Source organism: Mirounga angustirostris, unplaced genomic scaffold (assembly GCF_029215605.1).
Source record: "Mirounga angustirostris isolate CCGP_5_RB_7025 unplaced genomic scaffold, mMirAng1.0.hap1 SCAF_13, whole genome shotgun sequence".
Lineage (NCBI taxonomy): Eukaryota > Metazoa > Chordata > Mammalia > Carnivora > Phocidae > Mirounga > Mirounga angustirostris.
Genome location: NW_026991721.1, coordinates 104,764,843 through 104,788,471, shown reverse-complemented (window position 1 = coordinate 104,788,471; position 23,629 = coordinate 104,764,843). Strand labels below are relative to the sequence as shown.

General features: G+C 37.9%; 1 protein-coding gene across 1 annotated transcript in view; it reads left to right on the top strand.

The window, feature by feature from the left end:
- The window catches only part of ELMOD1 (ELMO domain containing 1), a 67,842-nt gene that overhangs the window by 33,520 nt on the left and 10,693 nt on the right, over nt 1–23,629 (top strand). The window contains exons 3-10 of the mRNA XM_054512324.2: nt 1,773–1,918; nt 2,058–2,086; nt 2,921–3,018; nt 6,593–6,722; nt 13,892–14,025; nt 17,629–17,697; nt 21,083–21,133; nt 23,050–23,183. Of these exons, the coding sequence (XP_054368299.1) occupies nt 1,773–1,918; nt 2,058–2,086; nt 2,921–3,018; nt 6,593–6,722; nt 13,892–14,025; nt 17,629–17,697; nt 21,083–21,133; nt 23,050–23,183 (791 nt within the window). The remainder of the gene's footprint in view (nt 1–1,772; nt 1,919–2,057; nt 2,087–2,920; nt 3,019–6,592; nt 6,723–13,891; nt 14,026–17,628; nt 17,698–21,082; nt 21,134–23,049; nt 23,184–23,629) is intronic.

The following is a 23,629-nucleotide window of genomic DNA, read 5'->3' as shown; positions in this document are numbered from 1 at the left end:
TGTTGTATATCCTGCATCTTTTTCTTCTTGTTCATACATAACAATTTTTTTTTTTTTCAAGAGAGAGAGGGATGGGGAGGGACAGAGGGAGAGGGAGAGAGAATCTTGAGCAGGCTCCATGTGCAACGTGGAGCCTGGTGCAGGACTTGTTCTCAAGACCCTGAGATCATGACCACAGCTGAAATCAAGAGTCAGATACTAAACCAACTGAACCACCCAGGCGCCCCACCGTTAAATTTTTTTTAAAGAAAAAGTAGATCATTTCATATGTGTTTATTTCTAATTTTTTCTATTTGTTAAGCATATTATGACATTTTCTCGTGTTACTAGATCTTCTAGAACATAATTTTATTGCCTACAAAGGATTCCATTGTGGTATCTTAGCATAGCAGTTTCGTTACTTACTGTTTCCTTCGTTCCCTTTGCATTTACATGATATAGATCCCAGGCCCTTGTACAAATAAGCCTATTAGAATTTTTATTTTTAAAACAGGCAGTCCAATATTAGAGCCAGAGCAATTACGCAAAGGAACACAATCAAAATGTTGGTTCATATTCATAGATGGATCACATCACTAAGGCTATTAGTTAACTACTCTCATTAATCTGAGTGACCCTGGATCACCTTATGTTAGAGTTGGAGGGAATTAGTGAACATTTGTGAAAAAGAAACATCTTTTAGAAATGACACCAATAGGAAGTTATATAAATAATTCTGCCTCCAAGGAATGCATAGTAGGAAGAGAAGATGGGTTGAAAATAAGTTCCTGGATGAGAAGTTCTCTTTACTTATGTAGCTTGAGTCATTTTGAGACTCTAAACAGTACTGTGAAGTGGAAGACACTCACATATTAAAAATAAAAGTCAGCATAAAACACAAATCCCCATGTGCCAAAGACGTTGTAAGTACATGATTGGCGACTATACACTTCATAGTTTGTTGAGGAATTATTGGAGTGAGACAGAGGGTGCTATAAAGAAAACTTTGTTAGCAGGAGCCAAGAACAAACTTGTCAAGAGGTAGAGTGTGGGGAAGGTTTAAATCAGAGAATGTTGGAGAACTAAAGGTCAACCCACTTGTTCAATGAACTGATGAGGAGCCTTCTGGCAAGTCCAAGAAGTGGTGGGACTGGGCAGCAGAGAAGACAGATGCTACACAAGCAAGTCCTGTAGGGGGACAACAGTGCCTAAAGGAAAGCAGAGAGCAGGAGGGAAAGAATGAGAGCAAGAATCAAAGAGAGGAAGACTCAAAATAGTGGCCCCCTGGCCAAAAAAGGCACTAAGGAGGGGCTGGAAACTGACTAGGACTAGCTGAGAGGCTGTCTCCAGAGGCAGAAGAAGACAGCTGCCATAGCATGTTCTTCCCCAAGACTAAGGGAGAGAGACAACTTCTAAAACACAAGGATACTGTTTTCAAGGTACTGATGTACTGATTTATTTTCAAAATGTTTTTAGGCAAAGGTAGGAAAAGAAAGGATTCTTGGCTGAGCCTCACCCTCGGTTTTTGGAATATCAAATTTACTAGAATAGAGCATTCTGGAGTTGCTTGCAGTGATAGATAGTGCATCCTCACAGACCCTGGGCTTCCCTCCCAATAATGGGTTTTGTAGATATGTCAAATAAAAATAACATGGGATTAGAAAAATAAAATATGCTTGTAAACCCAGAAGTCTAATGGTTGATTTTCTTCTGGGCTTTTCCTGTTGGTGGTGGCTGCTTTCTGTTCTCTTCCAGAGTTCTAGTGGAAGGGTGCTGTCTTTTGTCTTTGACAGAATGTTGTTCCAGGTGTGCCTGTATTTTTACTGTAAATTTTTGTGGCGCTGCCTAAAATTTGTAATGAGGAAGCTGACTGGAAGATGTGAATTGCAACGGATCTGTTACAATACCAAGCCTGGGGCTTCTAGAACCATGAAAATCGGTAAGCATGAAACAAAGAAGTAAGCAAAATGTAAGCTTGGTGGGATTGTGGAATAGTGTGTTATATTTGTGTACAGTAATTTTAAACCACTTGTAAAGGAAAATTTTTGAATGGCTTTTTTTAATTGTCACTTTTACAGAAACATCACTGAGGGATTCAAAAAGTAAGGTAAGTAAAATTGTTTCTATATTTTCTGGCAACTTCTCACTTGGAGGCTTACCTCCATTATCAAAAACTAAACATTTTAAGAAACAAAAATATACCAATGGCTGTGCAAACTGAGAAGAAAGAGTTATTTGCCCATCACAAGCCACTCCACTTTTGACATGAGAGCAGCTACTATATATGAATTTCTAGGCAGATTTATCATGCACTTATGACTTCATTGTTGAAGTTGATTTTTTATACTTTCCAAATTATAGAATAAATACTCCTTGAAAATAAGAGCAATGTTAACTCTCTGGCACTTCTTAAATATCCAAATCATTTAACTTTATACTCAAGATTTCCCAAGAAAATCAGAGAAGCCACTATGCTAGTTTGTATAGCAGTTAAGTGTCCACATAAGAGAGAAAAGCTGGGGGGTGTTTTTTTTCAAGATTCCTGAATATTATTACTTAATTTTGGCATCCTCAAGACTATATCCTCCATGTACTTCACTTAGTCATTGGCATACTGCCCATTAACAATGGAAACCATGTATATTGGATAAGAAAAATAAAATTTCAATATAAATAGCTTGAAAAAGATGAAAATGGTAAAAAAAAAAAAAAAACCTTGTTTTATGTTAATTACCTTTATCAGGAAAACTGCACTACCCCCCTATTGTGAAAATGCCTAATTTACTAGAATTCAAACATGAAACCAATTTTTGCTTTTAGCTTAGTTTTAATTTAGTCTCATTTAAAAGCTCTAAGCAAATACTTGAAGTCCCATCTAAATAGATCCCGCTCAAGTCACTGATGCTCTTGACAAGGGAATTGCCTGAACCATGTCTTCCAGCTGCTGCAGACTTCAGTGAGTGTTCACCCTGACGCCATTGAGAAAACTATAGAGGACATCATGGAACTGAAGAAAATTAACCCCGACATAAATCCACAGTAAGCATGCATTTATGCTGTTGTAAACACAGAACACATGGCATGTACTTAGTATTTCTGTAGTGCTGAGCTCGCTAGCGTGCTCTCCCTCTCTCCCTGCCACAATCATCTGCAATATGCCTGGTTTTCAGATGAAGAATAAAGAAAAAAAGTGCCTTTTTCATATTTGTAAATAGCAGCAACTCTCTAGTTCTGTTATGATTTATGCTTATGCTTCTGAGCTGTAGTAAGAAATCTCATGGATGCCCTGATATCAGAAGATGAAATCAAGGGAGCCCATTTATCAACAGTGGCTCCGTGCAACACCTGTTTACACTAACAGTAAACGTTACTAACACTGTAAATGTGCCTAAGCTGATTCTGCTCCATCAAAAATATTCCTTCAGTTTATGACAGGCTGATAATCTTGGAGACAGTTCCTACTTGCTTGTCAAGAAGACTGGCATGTGTGGGAGGGAGAGATGGTTTTTATATGAAGACTTCAGAACTTTGTAATTTAGTCATCTCATCTTAGAAATATTAAAATGCATTTGGCAATGTACATGACGTTTAAAATTAGCTTTATATTTTCCCTTGGGTAGAGGAGTTTTTCAGTAAAATTTTGGGCTAAGGATGTTGGGTAGAATAAATTCCACAGGCAGCTATATTTAGAGACAGTTTAGGTAGGTAACAATCAAACTGTCTTTTAGATGTGCATAGGCGAGAACTTCACATTATTGCTGAGAAAGGCTTTTAATTGCCAAAGACAGGGAGCTGTAGTTGAAGAGACTTTCAGAGAGTGCTGCATATAGGTCTGTCTCTTGGAGGGAGGGATTCTGGGTACTAGCAATTGGGGCTCATCACAAAACTCCTCATTTCCACATGGTCTCCATAGCATTCTTCTGCAGACACTTCAGCTAATTAGCTGTCTTTTCCTTATTCAGTCATTGAGGGTGATTTAATTATACAGCAAATGTCTCTTTGAAACCTCTGACATATATTTTATTTCTTCGGGAAGATGATAAGAAGGCAATTCATTTTAAATTAAGTTGAACCAAAAATTTAAGACTGCAGTTGGGCATGAGGGATATATTAGACCCACAATCATATTTGGAGATTGGATTCAATTTAACAGTAAATCTTTTTTGTCTCTTCTATGAAAGTTATGTGTTTCATTCAGAAGCATTTCCTTGTCATCTATTCTTTTGATTTCCTTTAGGGCGGAAAAAAACCTTATAGGTAGTAGACTGTGTTTTTACATCTCAATGTGGATTTCAGTGCTTTTTTTCTAGACTGACATGACAAAATGTAATGTTTTAAAATGAAATAATTTTCTGTAAAAAAAATCAGGAAATAGAGAAGGCTAGGGGAAATGTTTTATAATTTATCAAGCTATTACTACCATTAACCACACTGGTTTTTTTTTAATTCCAGTGTAGTTAACATACAATGTTATATTAGTTTCAGACGCACAATATAGTGATGCAACACTTACATACATCACCTGGTGCTCATCATAACAAGGGCCCTCCTTCATATCCATCACCTCTTTCCCCCATTCCCCCAACGCACCTCCCCTCTGGTGACCATCAGTGTGTTCTCTGTAGTTCAGAGTCTGTTTCTTGGTTTGCCTCCTTTTTTCCCCCTTTGTTTTTGTTTTGTTTCTTAGATTCCACATGAGTGAAATCATATGGTATCTGTCTTTCTCTGACTGACTTATTTCACTTAGCATAATACTCTCTGGATCCATCCATGTTGTTGCAAAAAACAAGATTTCATTCTTTTTTATGACTAATATTCCATTGTGTATGTATGTGTATATATATATACACATACACACACATCTTCTTTATCCATTCACCTATTGATGGACACTTGGGCTGCTTCCATAATTTTTAACCACATTTTGTTTTAATTACATTTTTTTCAAAGTGCTGTTTATGCACTTGAAAAATTACTACAGTAAAAATGGGGGGGAAAATGGAATTGGCTCCTCTTATTCCCTCCTGTTTTATTTCTCTTGCTCTCTTCCTCAAAATCAACTCTCTTCTCAGTCCTACATTGATTCCCTGGGTGACCAGTGCCACTCTGCCCTTTTCCTAAATTTAAGTATTTCATTTAGTTTTTTGGTAACAGATAATTATAAGGGCCATTTAATTGAACATTCAAGTTTTATTTAAGTTTAGTATTTGGGTTATCTGACCCTGTGCTCGATGTGTGGAATAGGTATACAGTCTTAAAATGTATGATTCTCTATTACTCCCAGCGTTAGACTTAACCTCTAACTATCTCATTTTCTCCTTCAAAAAAAAAAAAAAAAAGATAGTCATGATTATAATAACCACCACAACAAAAATCCTCAAACGTTAGTGTGAATTGGGAGTAGGAGCCTATTGGACAGTAACTCTGAGTAGAATCCTATGAAATCGCCAATGTTCAACTATCTTGGAGCTACAAAAGTGAATGGCTATAAAGAAACAACAGGAATACATAAATGTGAAATGCTGCCTTTAGATTTAAAAATGCCATCAAACAAGTACAGGAGAATAATTTACATGACAGTAGCTTGATAAAGTTGTTATGTGACTACTTGAAAAGACCCTATTTTATCTGCTATGTTGTAGGAGAGAAAAACAACACTGAGGTCACACGAAGTAGTGATCCTCTGTATATCATGCTTGCTAAACTGTTTTCTGTTCTGGTGATCTGTTTTAAGGGGGCTGTTATTCAAACGATGCATTCAGAGAAGACTGAGTGAGAGAATAAAACATGTGAAACCCATGTCCCATGAGAGGGAATTGAAGAAATCCAGGATTTTTTTTTTTTTAAATCCTGGAGATAAGACTAGAAGAAAGAATCACTATCTTAAAATAAGTAGTCACGGCAGGGGGAAGTTGGAAATAAATTTGCTCAGAGAACAAAATTTGAACCACTTGGTAATAAGGAAAGCAAATTTTGTTTCAACATAAGAAAAAGCATTCAGACAAATAGAGCAGTCAGAATGGAATGAGAAACTTCATAAAGTAGTTCTTTCTTTCTCTTGGCATTGCGTGATCTGTCAGGGATGCTCCTGAGCACAGATGTTTTTGTATTTGTTTTGTTATTGTTGTTCTGAAATTTTCCTTCTACTGTGCCCCTGAGAGCTAGCTGTCTCTCTCACACACATTATCACCTATATTTTCTACATCTTACTTAAGTCACCGGCAAAAAGATCTTCCTTGTTTTTTAAGCCATATTGTTGCAACTTGGTTTAAGAAAAGGCCAGAACAAAAGGTAAATTTTAGCCAAGTTCTACAACTGTCCATATGGAGCTTGAGTAAAGAAACTGTGCTTCCTCCACTCAAGTAAGAAGTGGTTGTGAGACCAATGCAGGAAATGTTACATTCCTTTATTTTTCTCAGTAAACTAAATACGGTTCTTTGTCCACAAAAAGAAAAGAAAAACTGGGCTTCGATTAAATACATCCCATACGAGCAATTTCCTCAATATTATATAGATGTGGAAATCCTATTGTGCACATATCAAGTGAACAAATGCCAAAATATATGTTTTGTTTTTCCTCATGTTGTGTTTCTTCTGTTTTTGAACACCTTAGGTTGGGAATCTCTCTTCAGGCTTGCCTTCTGCAAATTGTTGGCTACAGAAACCTTATCGCAGATGTGGAAAAACTGCGCAGAGAACCCTATGATTCTGATAACCCCCAACATGAAGAAATGCTTTTGAAGGTTAGACCTCGAACACATTTCAGTGCTTTTCTTAGGTCAGCTAACCTCTGCCAAGCACCTGCTAAGTGCTAGACACTGCTTTGATGGGGAGGGTATAAAGATGAATAAGACACGGGCGTGTAACTGGTTGGTAAAGCCTACTTTGCTTGCTGGTTCAGATGTACGAGGTAAATTCTTCTTTAGAAAATTCATGTGGGAAGCTAAATGTAAAGTCTTTTTTTTTTTTTTTTTTAATCTGAGAGAGCATCAGAGGTGATTTCCATGAGTACTCATATTCTGGCTCAGGTTTAGGCTGTTTAACTGTATTGAAAGCCAGTAGGAGAAAGAGCATTTGTCAAAGAGTGACCTGGGATTTCCATTTATGACTTTTAATAGACATCAAAGATGATGAAGTTGGTTTCTGCTTCAGCAATAGTCCTCTTGGGAAATTACCTAAGATCTTATTGCTGATTATTTATTCATGTAACTTGGAGAGTATCAGAAGAGGAAGTTAAAGTTTATATCTGGTTTATTAAAACTGTTAGAAGAACAATATGCACTTGTAAATACTTCTTCTGGCTGTCAAAGCAAAACCTTAAAGATTTTATATGATCTGATGTGCATTATTAAACACCAATAAAACTTGACCTCAAAACACTGAATTTGGAGTTTAAGAAATTAAGACCCAACCTTTAGAACTATTCATCTGGAATATTTTCTAAAATCACTTCTGAAAATAGATGCTTTTTAGGATGGAGTGCTTCCCTGTCCTTTGCTAGAATACAAAAATACACTAACAAAATTGGAAGGAAACATTTGTTTAGCTGCCTTAACTTTATCTTATTGAAAACTGTCAATAGGAGCTGTAATTTTGTGTGAAGGAGTGCTGTATTTTTGTGTAAAGGAGTGCATGCTTTTGTGTATGTAAATACTTACGCAGATGACTTGTCTCTGCTAATTAGTGCTATATCTGATGTGAATCCCTAAAAATGAAAGAAGACTCATTCTTAGCAGTAGTTTTTCATCTTCCCTTTCTGCTCTGCTTAAATTTAGCTAACCTACTGGCTGAGCTTCATTTCCTATTATTGCCTTTTTTATCATATTTTCTGATAGCCTAATTAAAATCAAGCTTAATTAAAATGACTTCAAGGTGAGAACTGAGAGGTGGAAAAATTAACAGAGTGGCCACAGGCAGCTGAAGAATTCGTTAGAATGGCCATGACGCCTTCAGAATCAGGGACACCCGGGTCATGACGCCTTCAGCATAAATGACACCCGGGTGCCTGCTTTGCACCATCTTAGCTGATCTGTTGTATGGATGCTGCACATAGTGGGTTTTCAACAAATACGGGGAAAAGCATGAATTACTGTGGTTCATTAGCTACAAGAAGTCAAGAACTTCTATGATACACCTTTTATATGTGGTTGTGATTTGAGTTTGTGTTATTTTTACTGGCACAGCTGTAAGAGGTAAGCAAGGTGACAGTTGGTAGCTACAGCAAACTACAAGCATTTCAGTCCAGATTCTGATGCATACAGCTAATAAAGTATAAAGCCAGGACTGTCCACTACTGCCTTAAGCACTTTGAGGAAATGCATCTTGTCTACCCTCAAGTGTCTTGCAATCTAATTGGGGAGATACTATGCATCTACAAAAATCATTAAATCTTATCCATAGATCTCCCTCAAAATAGCTCTTGAATGTTTCCCATGCCCACCACCTTATTCTAGCATTATCTCCAGCTTGGGCCATTATAATAGCCTTTTAATTCTGCCACTAAGTATTAGCTTCCTCCCTTCCATCTTCTAAAATACTGCTGGAGGGATTATCTAGTCATGTTATTCCTTAGGTCAAAAACTTTAGGTTCCCTGTATCTGACAGAAGAAATCCCATGCTTGGCATTTTGGACCCTTTGCAGTCTATTTTTCCAAGCTGTATCTCCTGTATCCTCTATGCTCTGTCATTCACCTTGACCCAGAACAGGCCGTGCCATCCCTTATGCCCAGGTATTTGCTCATGTGGCTCCCTCTATTACCTATTATTCTCATAGCAGAAGCTAGCACTTTTTAAATCCTTAGTCATTTGATTTTGAAATCTTCTCTAGTCTCCCCAAGAATACTTAGGAATGGGGTCTTTATTCTCTTCTTTAGTTTATTCAAATCCCAAGTATGATAATGAAATCAATAATAATAAAACATTAAGTGAGTATTTAGCGCACGTTAAACATTACAGTAAATGTTTTACAGCATTATTTCATTTAACGGTCACAGCCTTGTGGCGAGATCTTCGGGTGAGGAAGACGAGGCTGAGCAGTTAAGTACTGCCCAAGCTCACACAGTTAGAAAGGGCTCCACGCTACTGCACTACGCCACCTCCCAAGGGAGGAACTGTGTCTTGTTCCCATTTGTATTTCGAGAGACTGGCCTGTGGTTTGTGTTTAACTGCCTGATCTTAGGCTGCTTCATCTTTAAAATGGGTAGTAATACCCTTGTTACCCACTTCATAAATTGTTTAGAGCAAGAGCCAGCAAACTAAGGCCTGCGGGCCAAATCTGGCCTGCCACCCATTTCTGTAAGTCAAGTTTTATTGGATGTATGTCAATACACGTGTATACCACTGTCTGCGGCTGCTTTTGTACTACAGTGACAAAATTAAGTAATTGCAGCAGTGACCATTTGGCCACCAAAGCCTAAAATATTTACTGTCTGGCCCTTTCCAGGCAGACTTGGCCAACCCTTGATTTAGAGACTTAGGTAATATATTACCATATTGTTTAAGTGCTTTGATTTATAAACACGGGAGACCATTATCAGTGCTTATAGTCTTAAAATATTAAAAAATCTGGATTTTATGATCATTCAAATATAGGGTGAGATGAAACTGAGTATCATTACTTTATGTTCATATAGCACTGTCCATATGTTATTCATCCATATGTTATTCTATTAAACATTTGCTAACCACATTAATAATAAGGCGAAAATTTTAGGTGAAGTCATGTACTTAATAGAAAAAAATAGGAGCTCCTGGGTGGCTCAGTCACTTGAGCATCCAACCCTTGATTTCGGCTTAGGTCATGGGATCGAGTGCCGCATTGGGCTCAGCACTGAGCGTGGAGCCTGCTTAAGATTCTCTCTCTCTCTCTCTGCCCCTACCTTCCCCCCCACCCCATCTAAAACAAAACCAAACCCAAAATTAAAAGATCCTCTCCTGATGGGAAGAGATAATTCCAAGGTGGCCTTGGTGTGAGACTGCTTTTCCTTGAATGAATGGATAGACAAATGGCCTTGCCCTTGCTCTCTTGCAGCAGACCTGAGACAAGGGGAAATGTTGAAATAAGTTTGTGGTAAAGGCTCAGTGCAAAGAGAACAGAGTTAAACAGAGCATAGGCCATGATGGATGACAGTCTGACCCAGGGTACAGCTTCCACATCTGAAGCTTGTCATTTTCCACAGGAATCGCCCTTGGTGATCTGGTCTCCTACCTGTAGCAGGTAACTCTGTAATAATTCCATTGCCACCAGCACAGTTTGGAGGGCTGAACTCCACAGAGCCCCCCATCAGAGGCCCGCCACCTTTGTTCAGGTTTCTGGTCAGCTCCATATATGCAACAAATGACCTCACCCTTCAGGGCCACCCTGCCTGCTCCCCTTACTTTTTCAGAGAAGAGCCTATCAGGAGAGAATCCAGTAGCTCATTCTTTTTTTTTTTTTAAACTTTCCCCCCTATTTTATTTTTTAGATTTTATTTATTTATTTGACAGAGAGATAGCACAAGTAAGCAGAGAGGCAGGCAGACGGAAAGGGAGAAGCAGACTCTCCACTGAGCAGGGAGCCCGATGCGGGACTCTATCCCAGGACCCCGGGATCATGACCTGAGCCAAAGGCAGCCGCTTAACCGACTGAGCCACCCAGGCGCCCCCAGTAGCTCATTCTTAAAGGAAATATACACATGGTAGCCCTTCACAGAAATACTTTAGCATAATCGACTTTCATTTTCTGAGAAAGTGGCCCTTATTAAAGCAGATAGGATTAAGATCTTAATTAAGAACACTTTTTAGCCATTGGTCTAGTCTGTCATGATACATGAAATTACTTAAATGGATTTCTTTTTTAAGCATTATTCAAACTTCTACTCCCCTAAAGTATTCCCCTAATGAATGAGGTTTATAAGCTACCTATAGAAATGAAGTGTTTGCTTTTGCCATTTCACTCCACTGTGTGAGGCCCTGAGATTCCTTCGAATTATTGACCAAATGAGTGTGATGAGCTTTACCAACTGTTTCCTTTCGTTCTTGTTTGTTTTTCATCGTGGCAGTAACCAAATCAGTTCCTAAAGAATTTTTATTTTTTATTTTTTAATTTTATTTTATTATGTTACGTTAATCACCATACATTACATCATTAGTTTTTGATGTAGTGTTCCATGATTCATTGTTTGCGTGTAACATCCAGTGTTCCATTCAATACGTGCCCTCTTTTTGTTTTTAACATTTTAAAAAAAAATTTTTATGTTAATCACCATACATTACATCATTAGTTTTTGATGTAGTGTTCCATGATTTATCATTTGTGTATAACACCCAGTTCTCCAATTACGTGCCCTCTTTTTTTTTTAAAGATTTTATTTATTCATTTATTTGAGAGAGTGAGAGCACATGAGAGGGGGGAAGGTCACAGGGAGAAGCAGACTCCCCGCCGAGCGGGGAGCCCGATGCGGGACTCGATCCAGGGACTCCAGGATCATGACCTGAGCCGAAGGCAGTCACTTAACCAACTGAGCCACCCAGGCGCCCATGTGCCCTCTTTAATACCCATCACCGGGCTAACCCAGAACCTCTAGAACCCTCAGTTTGTTTCTCAGAGTCCATAATCTCTCATGGTTCCTCTCCCCCTCCGATTTCCCCCCCTTCATTTTTCCCTTCCTACTTTTTTTTTTTTCTTTTTTAACATATAATGTATTATTTGTTTCAAAGGTACAGGTCTGTGATTCATCAGTCTTACACAATTCACAGCACTCACCAGAGCACATACCCTCCCCAATGTCTATCACCCAGCCACCCCATCCCTCCCACCCCCCACCACTCTAGCAACCCTCAGTTTGTTTCCTGAGATTAAGAATTCCTCATATCAGTGAGATCACATGATAATCGTCTTTCTCTGGTTGACTTATTTTGCTTAGCATAATACCCTCTCGTTCCATCCACGTCATGGCAAATGGCAAGATTTCATTCCTTTTGATGGCTGCATAATATTCCTGTGTGTATGTGTGTGTGTGTGTGTGTGTGTATCACATCTTCTTTATCCATTCATCTCTTGATGGACATCTTGCTCTTTCCCATAGTTTGGCTATTGTGGACATTGCTGCTATAAACGTTGGGGTGCATGTGCCCCTTCCAATCACTACATTTGTATCTTTGGGGTAAATACCCACTAGTGTAATTGCTGGGTCGTACAGTAGCTCTATTTTCAACTTTGTGAGGAACCTCCGTACTGTTTTCCAGGGCAGCTGCTCCAGCTTGCATTCCCACCAACAGTGCAGGAGTGTTCCTCTTTCTCCGCATCCTCGCCAACATCTGTCATTTCCTGGCTTGTTAATTTTAGACATTCTGACTGGTGCGAGGTGGTATCTCATTGAAGTTTTGATTTGGATTTCCCTGATGCCGAGTGATGTTGAGCACTTTTTCATGTGTCTGTTGGCCATTTGGATGTCTTCTCTAGAAAAATGTCTGTTCATGTCTTCTGCCCATTTCTTGATTGGGTTATTTGTTCTTTGGGTGTTGAGTTTGATAAATTCTTTATAGATTTCAGATACTAGCCCTTTATCTGATAAAAGAGGCCTTTTCTCTCATTTTTTTATTGCTCCTCTGTTGAACTCAAACATTTTCTGTCCCAATGTAGAGCACTGGCAAATTCTCATATGCATAATAGAAAAAGAAATTTCTTATACTCATGTTTGCTATTTTGCTTTCAAGCATGACAGATTTACTTTCTTCCCTCTGAATTTTTTCTCTCACCCTTCAGACTGCATTTACCTGTTGAGCCACTAACATATTGTATCCTTCGAATTGTATCTTTTTTTTTTTTTTTTGGTTAGTGTTTCCTGTCACTGAATGTTATGTTCTATATTGTGTCAGATATGACAATTCACTATAAAGCAAGCTGTTTCTGTATTACTATTCTCTGTAAGATTTAAAATCCATACATCATAGAATAAACAATTTAGAAGTTGAATTATGTCTGAAATAAGAAAATTTTACATTTGTATTTGTCCCTGTCTATAATAAAGATATATTATTAATAGTCTAAAAAGTAAATTTGCTTATATGCCCATCTCTATTTATTTGAAAGACTAGTTTGAGCATTATATATTTATGCAGCTCTGGGTCTCACTCTTTCTCAAGTAATAGTATGTGCTGAATCTGTCTTTCTATAGAAAACTCAGGAAAATAGAACCAGCTCCTTAGGCAGTGAAGAGCATAGTATTTGCAGTTTGTATTTGTCAATTAATATATACTGATTGGAATTAAAATTCTTTTAGGTAACTTTTAAAAATGATAATATATTTTGAGGTTTATTTATCCATGAACATCAGTGATCCTCCTTTATCCAGCTATATGATGCTTGTTTATTCTCACCTCTGCTACAGGTGAGAAATGAAACTCAAGTCAGCCCACTTTTCTTTTTGTTAATAATGCTGTAAAAATAATACATGGCCTCAAATTTTTCCTTGTTCACCCCTTACCTTCATTCTCTTACATATTTTTGAGGACCTTTTGTGGGAGATTATGCAGTTATATTTTTATTAGAAATTAAAACAGAAAGATGTAAAACACTAAAATATACAAGTACACATTCCATAGCCTCCAGAGTAATGACATTATCACATGTCACACAGCCTCTGGAAAATTCCACTATATACTCATGAGAAGATGAGAGGGAAAAGGCAAATAACCTCCTAGTTTTATTATGAAATAGTTTTTACCTCCCAGGCCCTCTGAGAAGGTCTTGGAGTCCCTCTAGGGAATCTTCAGACCATACTGTGAGAACGGCTGTCCAAATCGTTGAAATATGATCAAATCTATATTCAGCTTTGTAAAACTCCTCCTAATAATGTAGTTTACAAAATCTACCACAGGAAAGAGCGTTTGTGTTTACACCAACAGGCTAACTTTCTGTCTTATCTTCCAGTTATGGAAATTCTTGAAGCCCAATACTCCATTGGAATCTCGGATTTCTAAGCAGTGGTGTGAAATTGGTTTCCAAGGTGATGATCCTAAAACAGATTTTCGAGGAATGGGACTTCTGGGCCTATACAATTTGCAGTAAGTAAAATGGAGAAGGGTTGAGTATTAAAAAGTGATGTCCTAGTCACATGGAAATGACCGCTGAGTTACTAGTTCCAAAAGCCACTTGGCAGAAAGCTCCAAGAAAACAGTGAAGTCCTCTGAAAGTCCTCTGAGAGATAACTCAGGTTCCTAAATTTTAAAAAGGTACTACCTCTCCCTTTTCTTTGGCAAACTTTATTGTTTTATAAGCAGATCTCAAATGTTTTAATTTTTAATTTCGTATTACGAAAAAATTTAAGTAGATACAAAAACAAATAGAAGACTGTAAAGAACCCCCTTATACTGTCCAAGTTCAATAATTATCAAGATTTTGAAACATCTGCAACGCTTATTTTTTTTGGCAGAAGTGTGTTAATGAAGTCCTTTACTGTTTGTCATTTCGTCCTCACATTTCAATATGTAGCTCTAAAAAAATCAATATTACCTTGTATTAACCACAGTGCCACTATCACATCTAACAAAATTACAGTGATTCCTTGGTGTCATCTGTATCCAGTCCATATTAAAATTTCCCAGCTCTCTCAAAAATGTCTTCTTATGGCTGGTTTCTTCCAATCCAGTTCCATTCAAATATCTACATATTGCACTTAGTTATTATGTCTCTCCCTGTCTGCCTTCTCCTTTTGCCCCCTCCCCAATGTCATAAACTTGTGCAAGACCCCAGGTCAGCTATCCTCTAAAATGTCCCATGCTCTGGATTTTCTGAAAATTGGAGGTATTCAGAAAGGCATGAGTAGGTTCAGGTTGACACTGAGGGTGGCCTGCCGTGTCCCCTTCTCAGTCCTGTGCTGAGAGGGATGGGAGGTATCACAGCCTGATGGCTCCATTGCAAAGTCCCCCATCAGCCTTTTATCTAACCATTTCATCCTTCAGTGATCTTTGCTGGACCAGTTAATTAATTGCACAAAAAGTGCTTTTCCAATTCTGTGATTCCTCCCACAATTGTTGGCTGGAATTCTGTAAAGACTTGGTTTCCTTCATCAACTATGGTTATTTACTTTCTCTAACATACAGGCAGGACAGATGCTTGATTTTTCCATGTAGTTGCCAATTATCAAAGTGAGGAGTTAGTGCCCTAAGGTCCCTCGTTAGTGACCAAAAAAAAATTTTTTTTTACTTTATTTTTTAAATACCATTTTTTTAAACAATTAGGCCCTTACCTCTTTATTTTATTTATTTGTTTGACAGAGAGAGAGAGAGAGCACACAAGCAGGGGGAGGGGCAAAGGGAGAGGGAGAAGCAGGTTCCCCAGCTGAGCAGGGAGCCCGATGAGGGACTCGATCCCAGGACCCTGGGATCATGACCTGAGCCAAAGGCAGACGCTTAACCAACTGAGCCACCCAGGCGCCCCTTAAATACCATTTTTAATTCATGGTTCTTATATGTTCATCATGATTCAAATAACTGTGCGCTCATTCTTTCCTTCATGTTTAAATTAATTCATATGGAGTCACTATTTTTCAAGCCAAAGGGAGTCCTTTTCAGTGGTTCTCTGCGATTTGACACCATCCTATTAGTTAGGATAGCTATGTATTTTTTTTTTTAAAGATTTTATTTATTTTTATTTGACACAGAGAGAGAGATAGTGAAAGAGAGAGCACAAGCAGGGGGAGCGGCAGGCAGAGGCAGAGGGAGAAGCAGGCTGCCTGCTGAGCAAGGAGCCCAATGCGGGGCTTGATCCCAGGACCCTGGGATCATGACCTGAGCCGAAGGCAGCCGCTTAACTGACTGAGCCACCCAGGCGCCCCAAGATAGCTATGTATTTTAAAAAGAAACGAAGCCTGGGATGCCTGGGCAGCTGAGCCAGTTACATGTCTGCCTTCAGCTCAGGTCATGATCAGGGTCCTGGGATCGAGCCCCACATAGGGCTCCTTGCTCAGCAGGGAGCCAGCTTCTCCCTTGGCCTGCTGCTCCCCCTGCTTGTGCGCTCTTTCTCTCTCTCTCTCTGACAAATAAATAAATAAAATCTTTAAAAAAATAAAAATAAAAGAAACTAAGCCTTAGTCATTTTGGATGCACCCCATTTTTCCTCTAGATGTTTGCCTTTATTTTAAATTTGGGACACTTAATAATCACCTATTCTTTTATGAAATGTTGTAAATACCACATTACATAACATGAATGAATAAAAAGTAAATTTTGAGGACAAAGATACTGTGACAAATAAGTGGATAAAGGATGAGCTTTTGAATAAGTAGAGCTGAGAAAAAAAAATCTCTACCTCTGTCTCAATCTCAGTTTCACAAATGGAATGTCAAAAACAAGTCTTTACAACTTTTGGGAGAAAATCTTTTCAGATATGTAGGGAGGGATCCCTTAAAGACACAAAGAAAAAAAAGCACAAGTTATAAGACAAAAATCAATACATTTCACACATTAAAAATTTCTGTAAGATAAGCCATCATAAATAAAGTGAAAAGACAAGCCAAGTCTGACACTCACATAAATGATAAAGGATCCCCATCCAGTATATTATTCTCTATAGGGTTATTTGTCTTATTTGTTTGAAGACATTTTTAGATATGCTAGACCAAAAAATATGAACAGATAAGACACAAAAGACATCCAGGTTTTCTAGATGGCCAATAAAAGTATGAAAAGAGACTCAGTTTCATTAATAATCATGGACATGTATATTCAAACTGTTGACTATGGTTTGAAATTTTCTGAGAAAATTCAAGAGCTTGTTTCATGCTTCAGATTTATGTGGGAAATATATACACGTCAAATTAAATAACATATGCTAATGTTTTATTTTGTTACTGTCTTTATGAAATACTTTTTGTGATGTATTTTATAAGGTATGTAACTGTATTTTTTAAGAAATTTTATTGCCCTTTTTCCCCAGGGTAGAATTTTGCTTTTAGCACCGTATTTTCCATTCATCCAGAATTCAAATACCCATGAATACTCTCCAAGAAAAATGCACTTGAAGTGCATCATCTCTCACCTCCTCTACTCTCTTCCTCTCTCTGTCCCTTGACTGTCACAGCCCCTCGGTATGTCCCTTCATCCAGGCTGCTTCTGCCTTCTGAGGGGCCTCATCCTGCCCCCTCATCTATAACCCTTCTAACTACAAATATCCTTAGCTCCCTGGGGAATGGCAAAGTTCATAATTAAAATTTCAAACCTGTGGCACCTGGGTGGCTCAGTTGGTTAAGCATCTGCCTTCAGCTCAGGTCATGATCCTGGGGTCCTGGGATCGAGTCCCACATCAGGCTCCCTGCTCAGCGGGGAGTCTCCCTCTCCCTCTGCCTCTGCTGCTCCCCCCCCACTTGTGCTCGCCTGCTCTTTCTCTCTCTGTCAAATAAATAAATAAAAATCTTTAAAATAAAAAGATAAAATTTCAAACCCACTCGATACATTCCTAAATCTGTGTGGGTTTTACAACTTCCCTATTATACTGTCATTATATTTGGAAAATCCTATTATGAAAAGCCGTCTGTTCTCTGGAAGAGCTGAAACAAGTGGGAGTCTTCTGCTGGTGTCTACCTCTGAATGCAAAATGGCCTGAAACTGGATTAAAATGAATGCATCCAACAGGTATGGAGCTGTGGTTTTCTTTTCCCCCAACTGCAGGTATTTTGCAGAAAGGGACGCTGTAGCAGCTCAGCAGGTCCTCTCTGACTCTCTTCATCCAAAATGCAGGTAATTACTAAAAATAAAAGATGGATTAGGCTTATGGCTTAGCTCAGAGGAACTTCTCCTCCACAGATATGTGAGTGAGATTCTCAGGAGCATCAACCCACCAGAAGTGAGGCTTAAAACTCTTTCAAATGAGCACTTTGGACAAATACTGAATAAGAGGGTTAAAACTTCCAGGTACTTATGACAGGATTCAGGATGTAAAGTGGCACCGTTCAAGTGAGATGAGTATTTAAAGGGACTGATAACATCGCTGGTGTCCAGAGGATTAAGGAGGTGGGCACAGAAGGAGAAAGGCAGAGCCTGAAAGAAAGATTTCAGAGACAGAAGAGCACGATGGGGGGACAGAGGGGAGAACGGGAGCTATGAAGTCAGGGGCCAACTGAGAAAATCCAGAATGCTGAGGCTTTTTTATTTTCCTTGATAAAAATCTAGATTCTAAATATTTTGCATTTTCATTTAACTTCCTAAATTTTTTTTTCTTTAACTGATTACATGAAGGGATATCACTAAAGAGGAAATAAGGTATTTCTTATTTGCTTTTGTGTTTTGTTGCTTTTATTTCATTTTAGAATCAGTATGGGTAAGAATTTTTACAGAAATATAAATTCTTGAAAATTTTTCAAAAAACATTTCCCAACTTTTTATCTATTATACTTCATTATATTTAGGTTGTGTTTTAGTGAAGGAAAACCAGATTAGACCAACCTAACAGAAAATATCAAAGAGCTTTTCTACAGTCACGGCTGTACCTGATCAGAGAACCATGTTGAGCACTTCACCTAATGGCTGAACACGTCACCACACATGCTCTGACCTCATCTACTCCCCAGAGCGGGACATTTCATTTGGAAGTTTTGTTGCATAGAGCAATTTTTCTCTTCTACTATATATTTCTAATTTCATTATTAAAAATCGTAGTTATTGTATATAAGGAGTTCTGCCATTTTGCAGTCATGCTTTTGTATCACTTTTTTCTCCTCAGCATGCCAAGTTCCTTGTTAGTGTTCATATTTAATAAATCAACCCCAAATTTTATCATACCATTCTCAAAATTCAGAAACAGGTTAACTTTGCTCCCGCCACCTTACTATTATTCAAGCTTCATTTGGCTAAGGTTCATTAAATTACACTATACTTTCTAAATTTGTATTTATAATCTTTTATTTATAAGATTATATTTTCATTTTTTTACCTTTTTATTTGAGAAAAACAGTAAAATCATTTAGCTCTTTCTTGAGATAGATACAGATATATATACATATATATATGTATATATATATAAAACCTGGTTAAAATCAAGCTATTTTAATTTAATTTTTAACTGCATTTTCTGAATTGCATATTTCTGTGATGTAGAGACTCTGAACTTCCTCCAATTAAAATTGTCTGGGGAGTCAGTGTCTATACTCAGGTATTCCTGGAAGAACATCAGAAAAACACATGAATCCTCCATGGTCATTGGGAAGTGAATATTTTTTTGATTAATCATTATAGGATGATAAATTTTAGCTGTGAGCCATTCTCAAAGCTAGGCTTTGTAGTTTTATTTCTTGTGTCAACCATCAGAGAGGATATATTTGATAGTTTATGTGTGAATACTCTTATTTAAGAAGAGACTACCATGTGTGTGTGTGCGGGGCTTTATCTGTAGATAAAGCCACCATGCTGTGTTCCTCAAGCCACCATAAAATTGAGTAGTATTTGAACGTCAAATATTAATCACTTCATATTGATGGTAAATGTTAGTAAACACAAATCGGAATGTTTTGAAAATGCTACTATCCTTCACCAATGCCTAAAATAAGTACATACTGACCACTTGCGCTAGCAGCGTAGGTTGTCAGGCCCCGAATACTTCAGGTGTTGAGCAGCAGTGTATGCTAAGGAAACTCTCCTGTCTACCCAACAGCAAGCATTATACATTGCTGTATTGCTCTTGTAAACCTCCATCTGTTACGTCCTAGAGTAGCCTGAGGGACCTAAGTACATTCAAGTCTAAGAGAATTTTGCAACAAGTTTGTTGTTGTTACTGTTGTGTGTTTCTTGAAGAAAGGGATTCATTCTATTTGGTCCAGGATATCCTGTAAGTGGTTAAATGAGTGGAGGTCATTTGGCCTTTTCTTTTATTTCCAATGCAGAAAAAGACTTCACTTAAATACGGAGACACTATGTATTTTTAAAGCTTTGTTAAGAGAAAATAGATGCTTATAAATCTGTTTATTTAAAGTTTCTTAAATTTCATCCCTAACTCAGTTTAGTTCAGATATGAGTCTTCTAAGTAAAAATCTAATGCCTTTTTGGCTGGTTGGTTGGCTGGTTTGTAGGCAGTTACACCTTAAAAAGAGGTGGCATATTTTAACATGAATGAAAGGCAGTTACTTTGAATTACAACTAGTCATTTACAGAGTGGAAAGTACATATAGTTAAATACCAATTTTGTATCATGTTTTTGTGGTCGTGTGCTGTGTGTATCACATGGGTGTCTTTTAATGTAGCGTGTGCAACATATTATAGAGAACCCTAGTTAGATGGAAGCTAAATGTTCGTAACAGTAATTTTAAAATGTTATTTAGTTCAAATGCTAACCACATTTTTTAGTGTAAAATGAAGATTACATTAGCCACAGAGAGGAGTGGAACATGGTTTCTGTTTACAAAACATTGACAGTATGGAGCGGGGGAGAATGGGAAGGACTTGCAAGTCCACAAAGTAAAAGAATGCAAGGCAGTATTTTCAGAATACTTCTATGATAGACCCCTTTCTACAACTCTTATTCAGAAGCTCAAATTATAAAATGGATCAAAATGGAACTGCTGTGGTTTAGCTGTCTTAGCTTAGACAGAGGAAATGCCATAGGACTTGTGAAAACAGAGTTTTTAAAACCTATATATCCTTCCTTCCTCCCTCCCTGCCTTCATTCCTTTCACTAGTTCACTACTTTATTCAATTTGGCACCTACGGTGAGCCAGACATCACAAATAAGAATGAATAGGATAAATGCCAGGAAATAAAACCAAAGGAGATGCAGTGGGGAATTATGAGAGAGCAAGGGAGCATCTGGTTAGAAGAGACATACCCCATGGAGAAAGTATTGTTTGATAATCAATGATTTCATAAAAAAGTACTTTAGTGTTTCACCTTAAGGACTGTCTCTCACTGCTGCACTAAAGGGAATAAGGGATAAGTAGCAGGGCTTTAAATAATCCCATTTCTGAGCTCCACATAAATTTTACTATGGATTTTTAATTGATAAAATTTAAATTGATTAGTGTTTGAGAACTGAGTTACAGACATCTCTGCATCTAGTCAATAGTTTTAATATAAACATTAAAAGAGAAAAGTACCAATTAGAGATTAAATCTTATTTCTTTATTCATTCATTCAGCAAATTCAGCAAAGCAGAATGGGAGAAGAAAAGGATGGATAAAGCAATTGGGTGAGTGTGGGATTTCATATATAAAGGCTGTCAATCAGAACCAGAACCAGGAAAAAAAAATGTCCTAAGAACACTGTAAAAGATGACAAAGATGAAAAATGTCCTAATGGAAATATATAATCCAGTTGAACTTTTTTTTCTTTTAAGATTTTATTTATTCATTTGAGAGACAATGAGATAGAAAGAGAGCATGAGAGGGGGGAAGGTCAGAGGGAGAAGCAGACTCCCTGCCGAGCAGGGAGCCCAATGCAGGACTTGATCCCGGGACTCGAGGATCATGACCTGAGCTGAAGGCAGTCGCTTAACCAACTGAGCCACCCAGGCGCCCAATCCAGTTGAACTTTTAAAAGAACCATAAGTTTTTGGATTTATTTGGGTGATTCTATGGTACTACTTTGCCTTTGACCAACTGACAATCTTTACAAAGTTATAACTATATGAAAATGATTTTCAGAAATCATCTAAATGAATTATATTTGGCAGGGTAGGGTGGCTTAGTTGGTTAGGCATCCGACTCTTGATCTCAGCTCTGGTCTCGATCTCAGGGTTATGAGTTCAGGCCCTGCATTGTGCTCCATGCTGGGTGTGGAGCCTACTTAAAAAAAAATATAAGTGTAGGGGCGCCTGGGTGGCTGAGCCGTTAAGTGCCTGCCTTCCGCTCAGGTCATGATCCCAGGGTCCTGGGATCGAGTCCCGCATCAGGCTCCCTGCTCCATGGGAAGCCGGCTTCTCCTTCTCCCACTCTCCCTGCTTGTGTTCCCTCTCTCACTGTGTCTCTCTCTGTCAAATAAATAAATAAAATATTTTAAAAATAATAATAATATAAATAAATAAATAATAAGCGTATCTGGTAGGGTTTTTTTTAAGGATTTTTATCAAGTATCAGGCTATTAGATTATACATTTACTTTATTAGTTTTTTTTTAATGCCCCATTTCATTCAAAAATATTTCTGAATGGAGACTCCTTTTTTTTATGTGCTGGATTTATATTACCCACAGACTTAAGACCTCAATTCCATTTAATTTTTGTTTTTTTGTTTTTTGTTTTTTAAATATTTTTATTTATTTATTTGACAGAGAGAGAGAGAAATAGCAAGAGCAGGAGCACAAGCAGGGGGAGTGGGGGAGGGAGAAGCAGGCTTCCCTCCGAACAGGGAGCCCGACGTGGGGCTCGATCCCAGGACCCTGGGATCATGACCTGAGCCGAAGGCAGACGCTTAACAACTGAGCCACCCAGGCGCCCCTCCATTTAATTTTTGGTAGCCATGTAGAAAAGGAACTAGGAAATATACCCTGAGTGTCAAGATACTTAAATTTTGCCTCATTTTAAAAGTAATATATGACTTATTATGGAAAATATAGAAAATACAGGAAAGGAAACAAAAAAAATCACCCCTATATTATTCCTCTAACATAGCATAGTAATATTTGATGGCACTTCATTCTTGCCCTCTTTTTGTGCACATGTGTGAGCATGTAATAAAACGTAGCTTGTTTCATACATAATGTTTCCAACTTAAATAGTCTTTAGGAATACAGTATTTGTTGGCTGTAATATGAGATTGCCATAATTTATTTCACCAGTCATCTTTTTTTAGAATATCTGAATAGTTCCCATGTCTTTGCCATTATAAATAATGCTATAATGAGTATCCTTGAATATAAAGCTCTTTGTTTCTGATTTTTTTTTCTCTCATATATTTGGAAATAGAATTACCAAATCAAAGCATATGGACTCTTAATTCCCTTGGTTACATTACTGGCATTTTCTAGTAAGTTACAACATTCAGGGTAAAGACTGGGTAGAAAGGGAATGGCAACCTGCCACTCTGATAATTTAGCAGCAATTTAAAAATCAGATTATTTTTAAATGCTTATGTGACATGCAGTTGGTTTTGTGGTTTGCACTTTGCAGGTACTCATTTGCAATTGTGGGCATCAATATAACTGATCTGGCATATAATCTACTGGTGAGCGGAGCTCTAAAAACTCACTTCTACAACATCGCCCCAGAAGCTCCAACACTGTCTCATTTCCAGCAAACATTCTGTAAGTATCCTGTTGCTGAATTATCAATACAGTTACTATGGAACATTCTATGCAAGGGGCAAAGCTGAGAGATCTTTGCAATTTGGCTGCTTTGGGATCTTTGAACTTCCCCTTTGGTTTTGATTTTGTTGTTGTTTTCTCATTCAGAAACCTCGAGTAATATTTTCAGGCATTGTGGATTTTTCTCTTTCCCAGCTCTTGCATAATATCCACTCTATCAACTTCTGGTCTGGGTATCTCTCTCCCTCTGATGCAGCATGGCATAGCACTTGAGAGTGCAGGTTCAGAAGACAGCCCGAGTTGATTCCCAGATCTATGTTTACCAACCTTTCTAAGCCTTGGTTATGTCAGGTATAAGATGAGTCCTTTCCTCATAGAGTTGCTATGAAGATAAAGTGAGATCATGGGTAAAAAGTTCTAACTAGCTCGCTCCCTAGTTAGTGCTC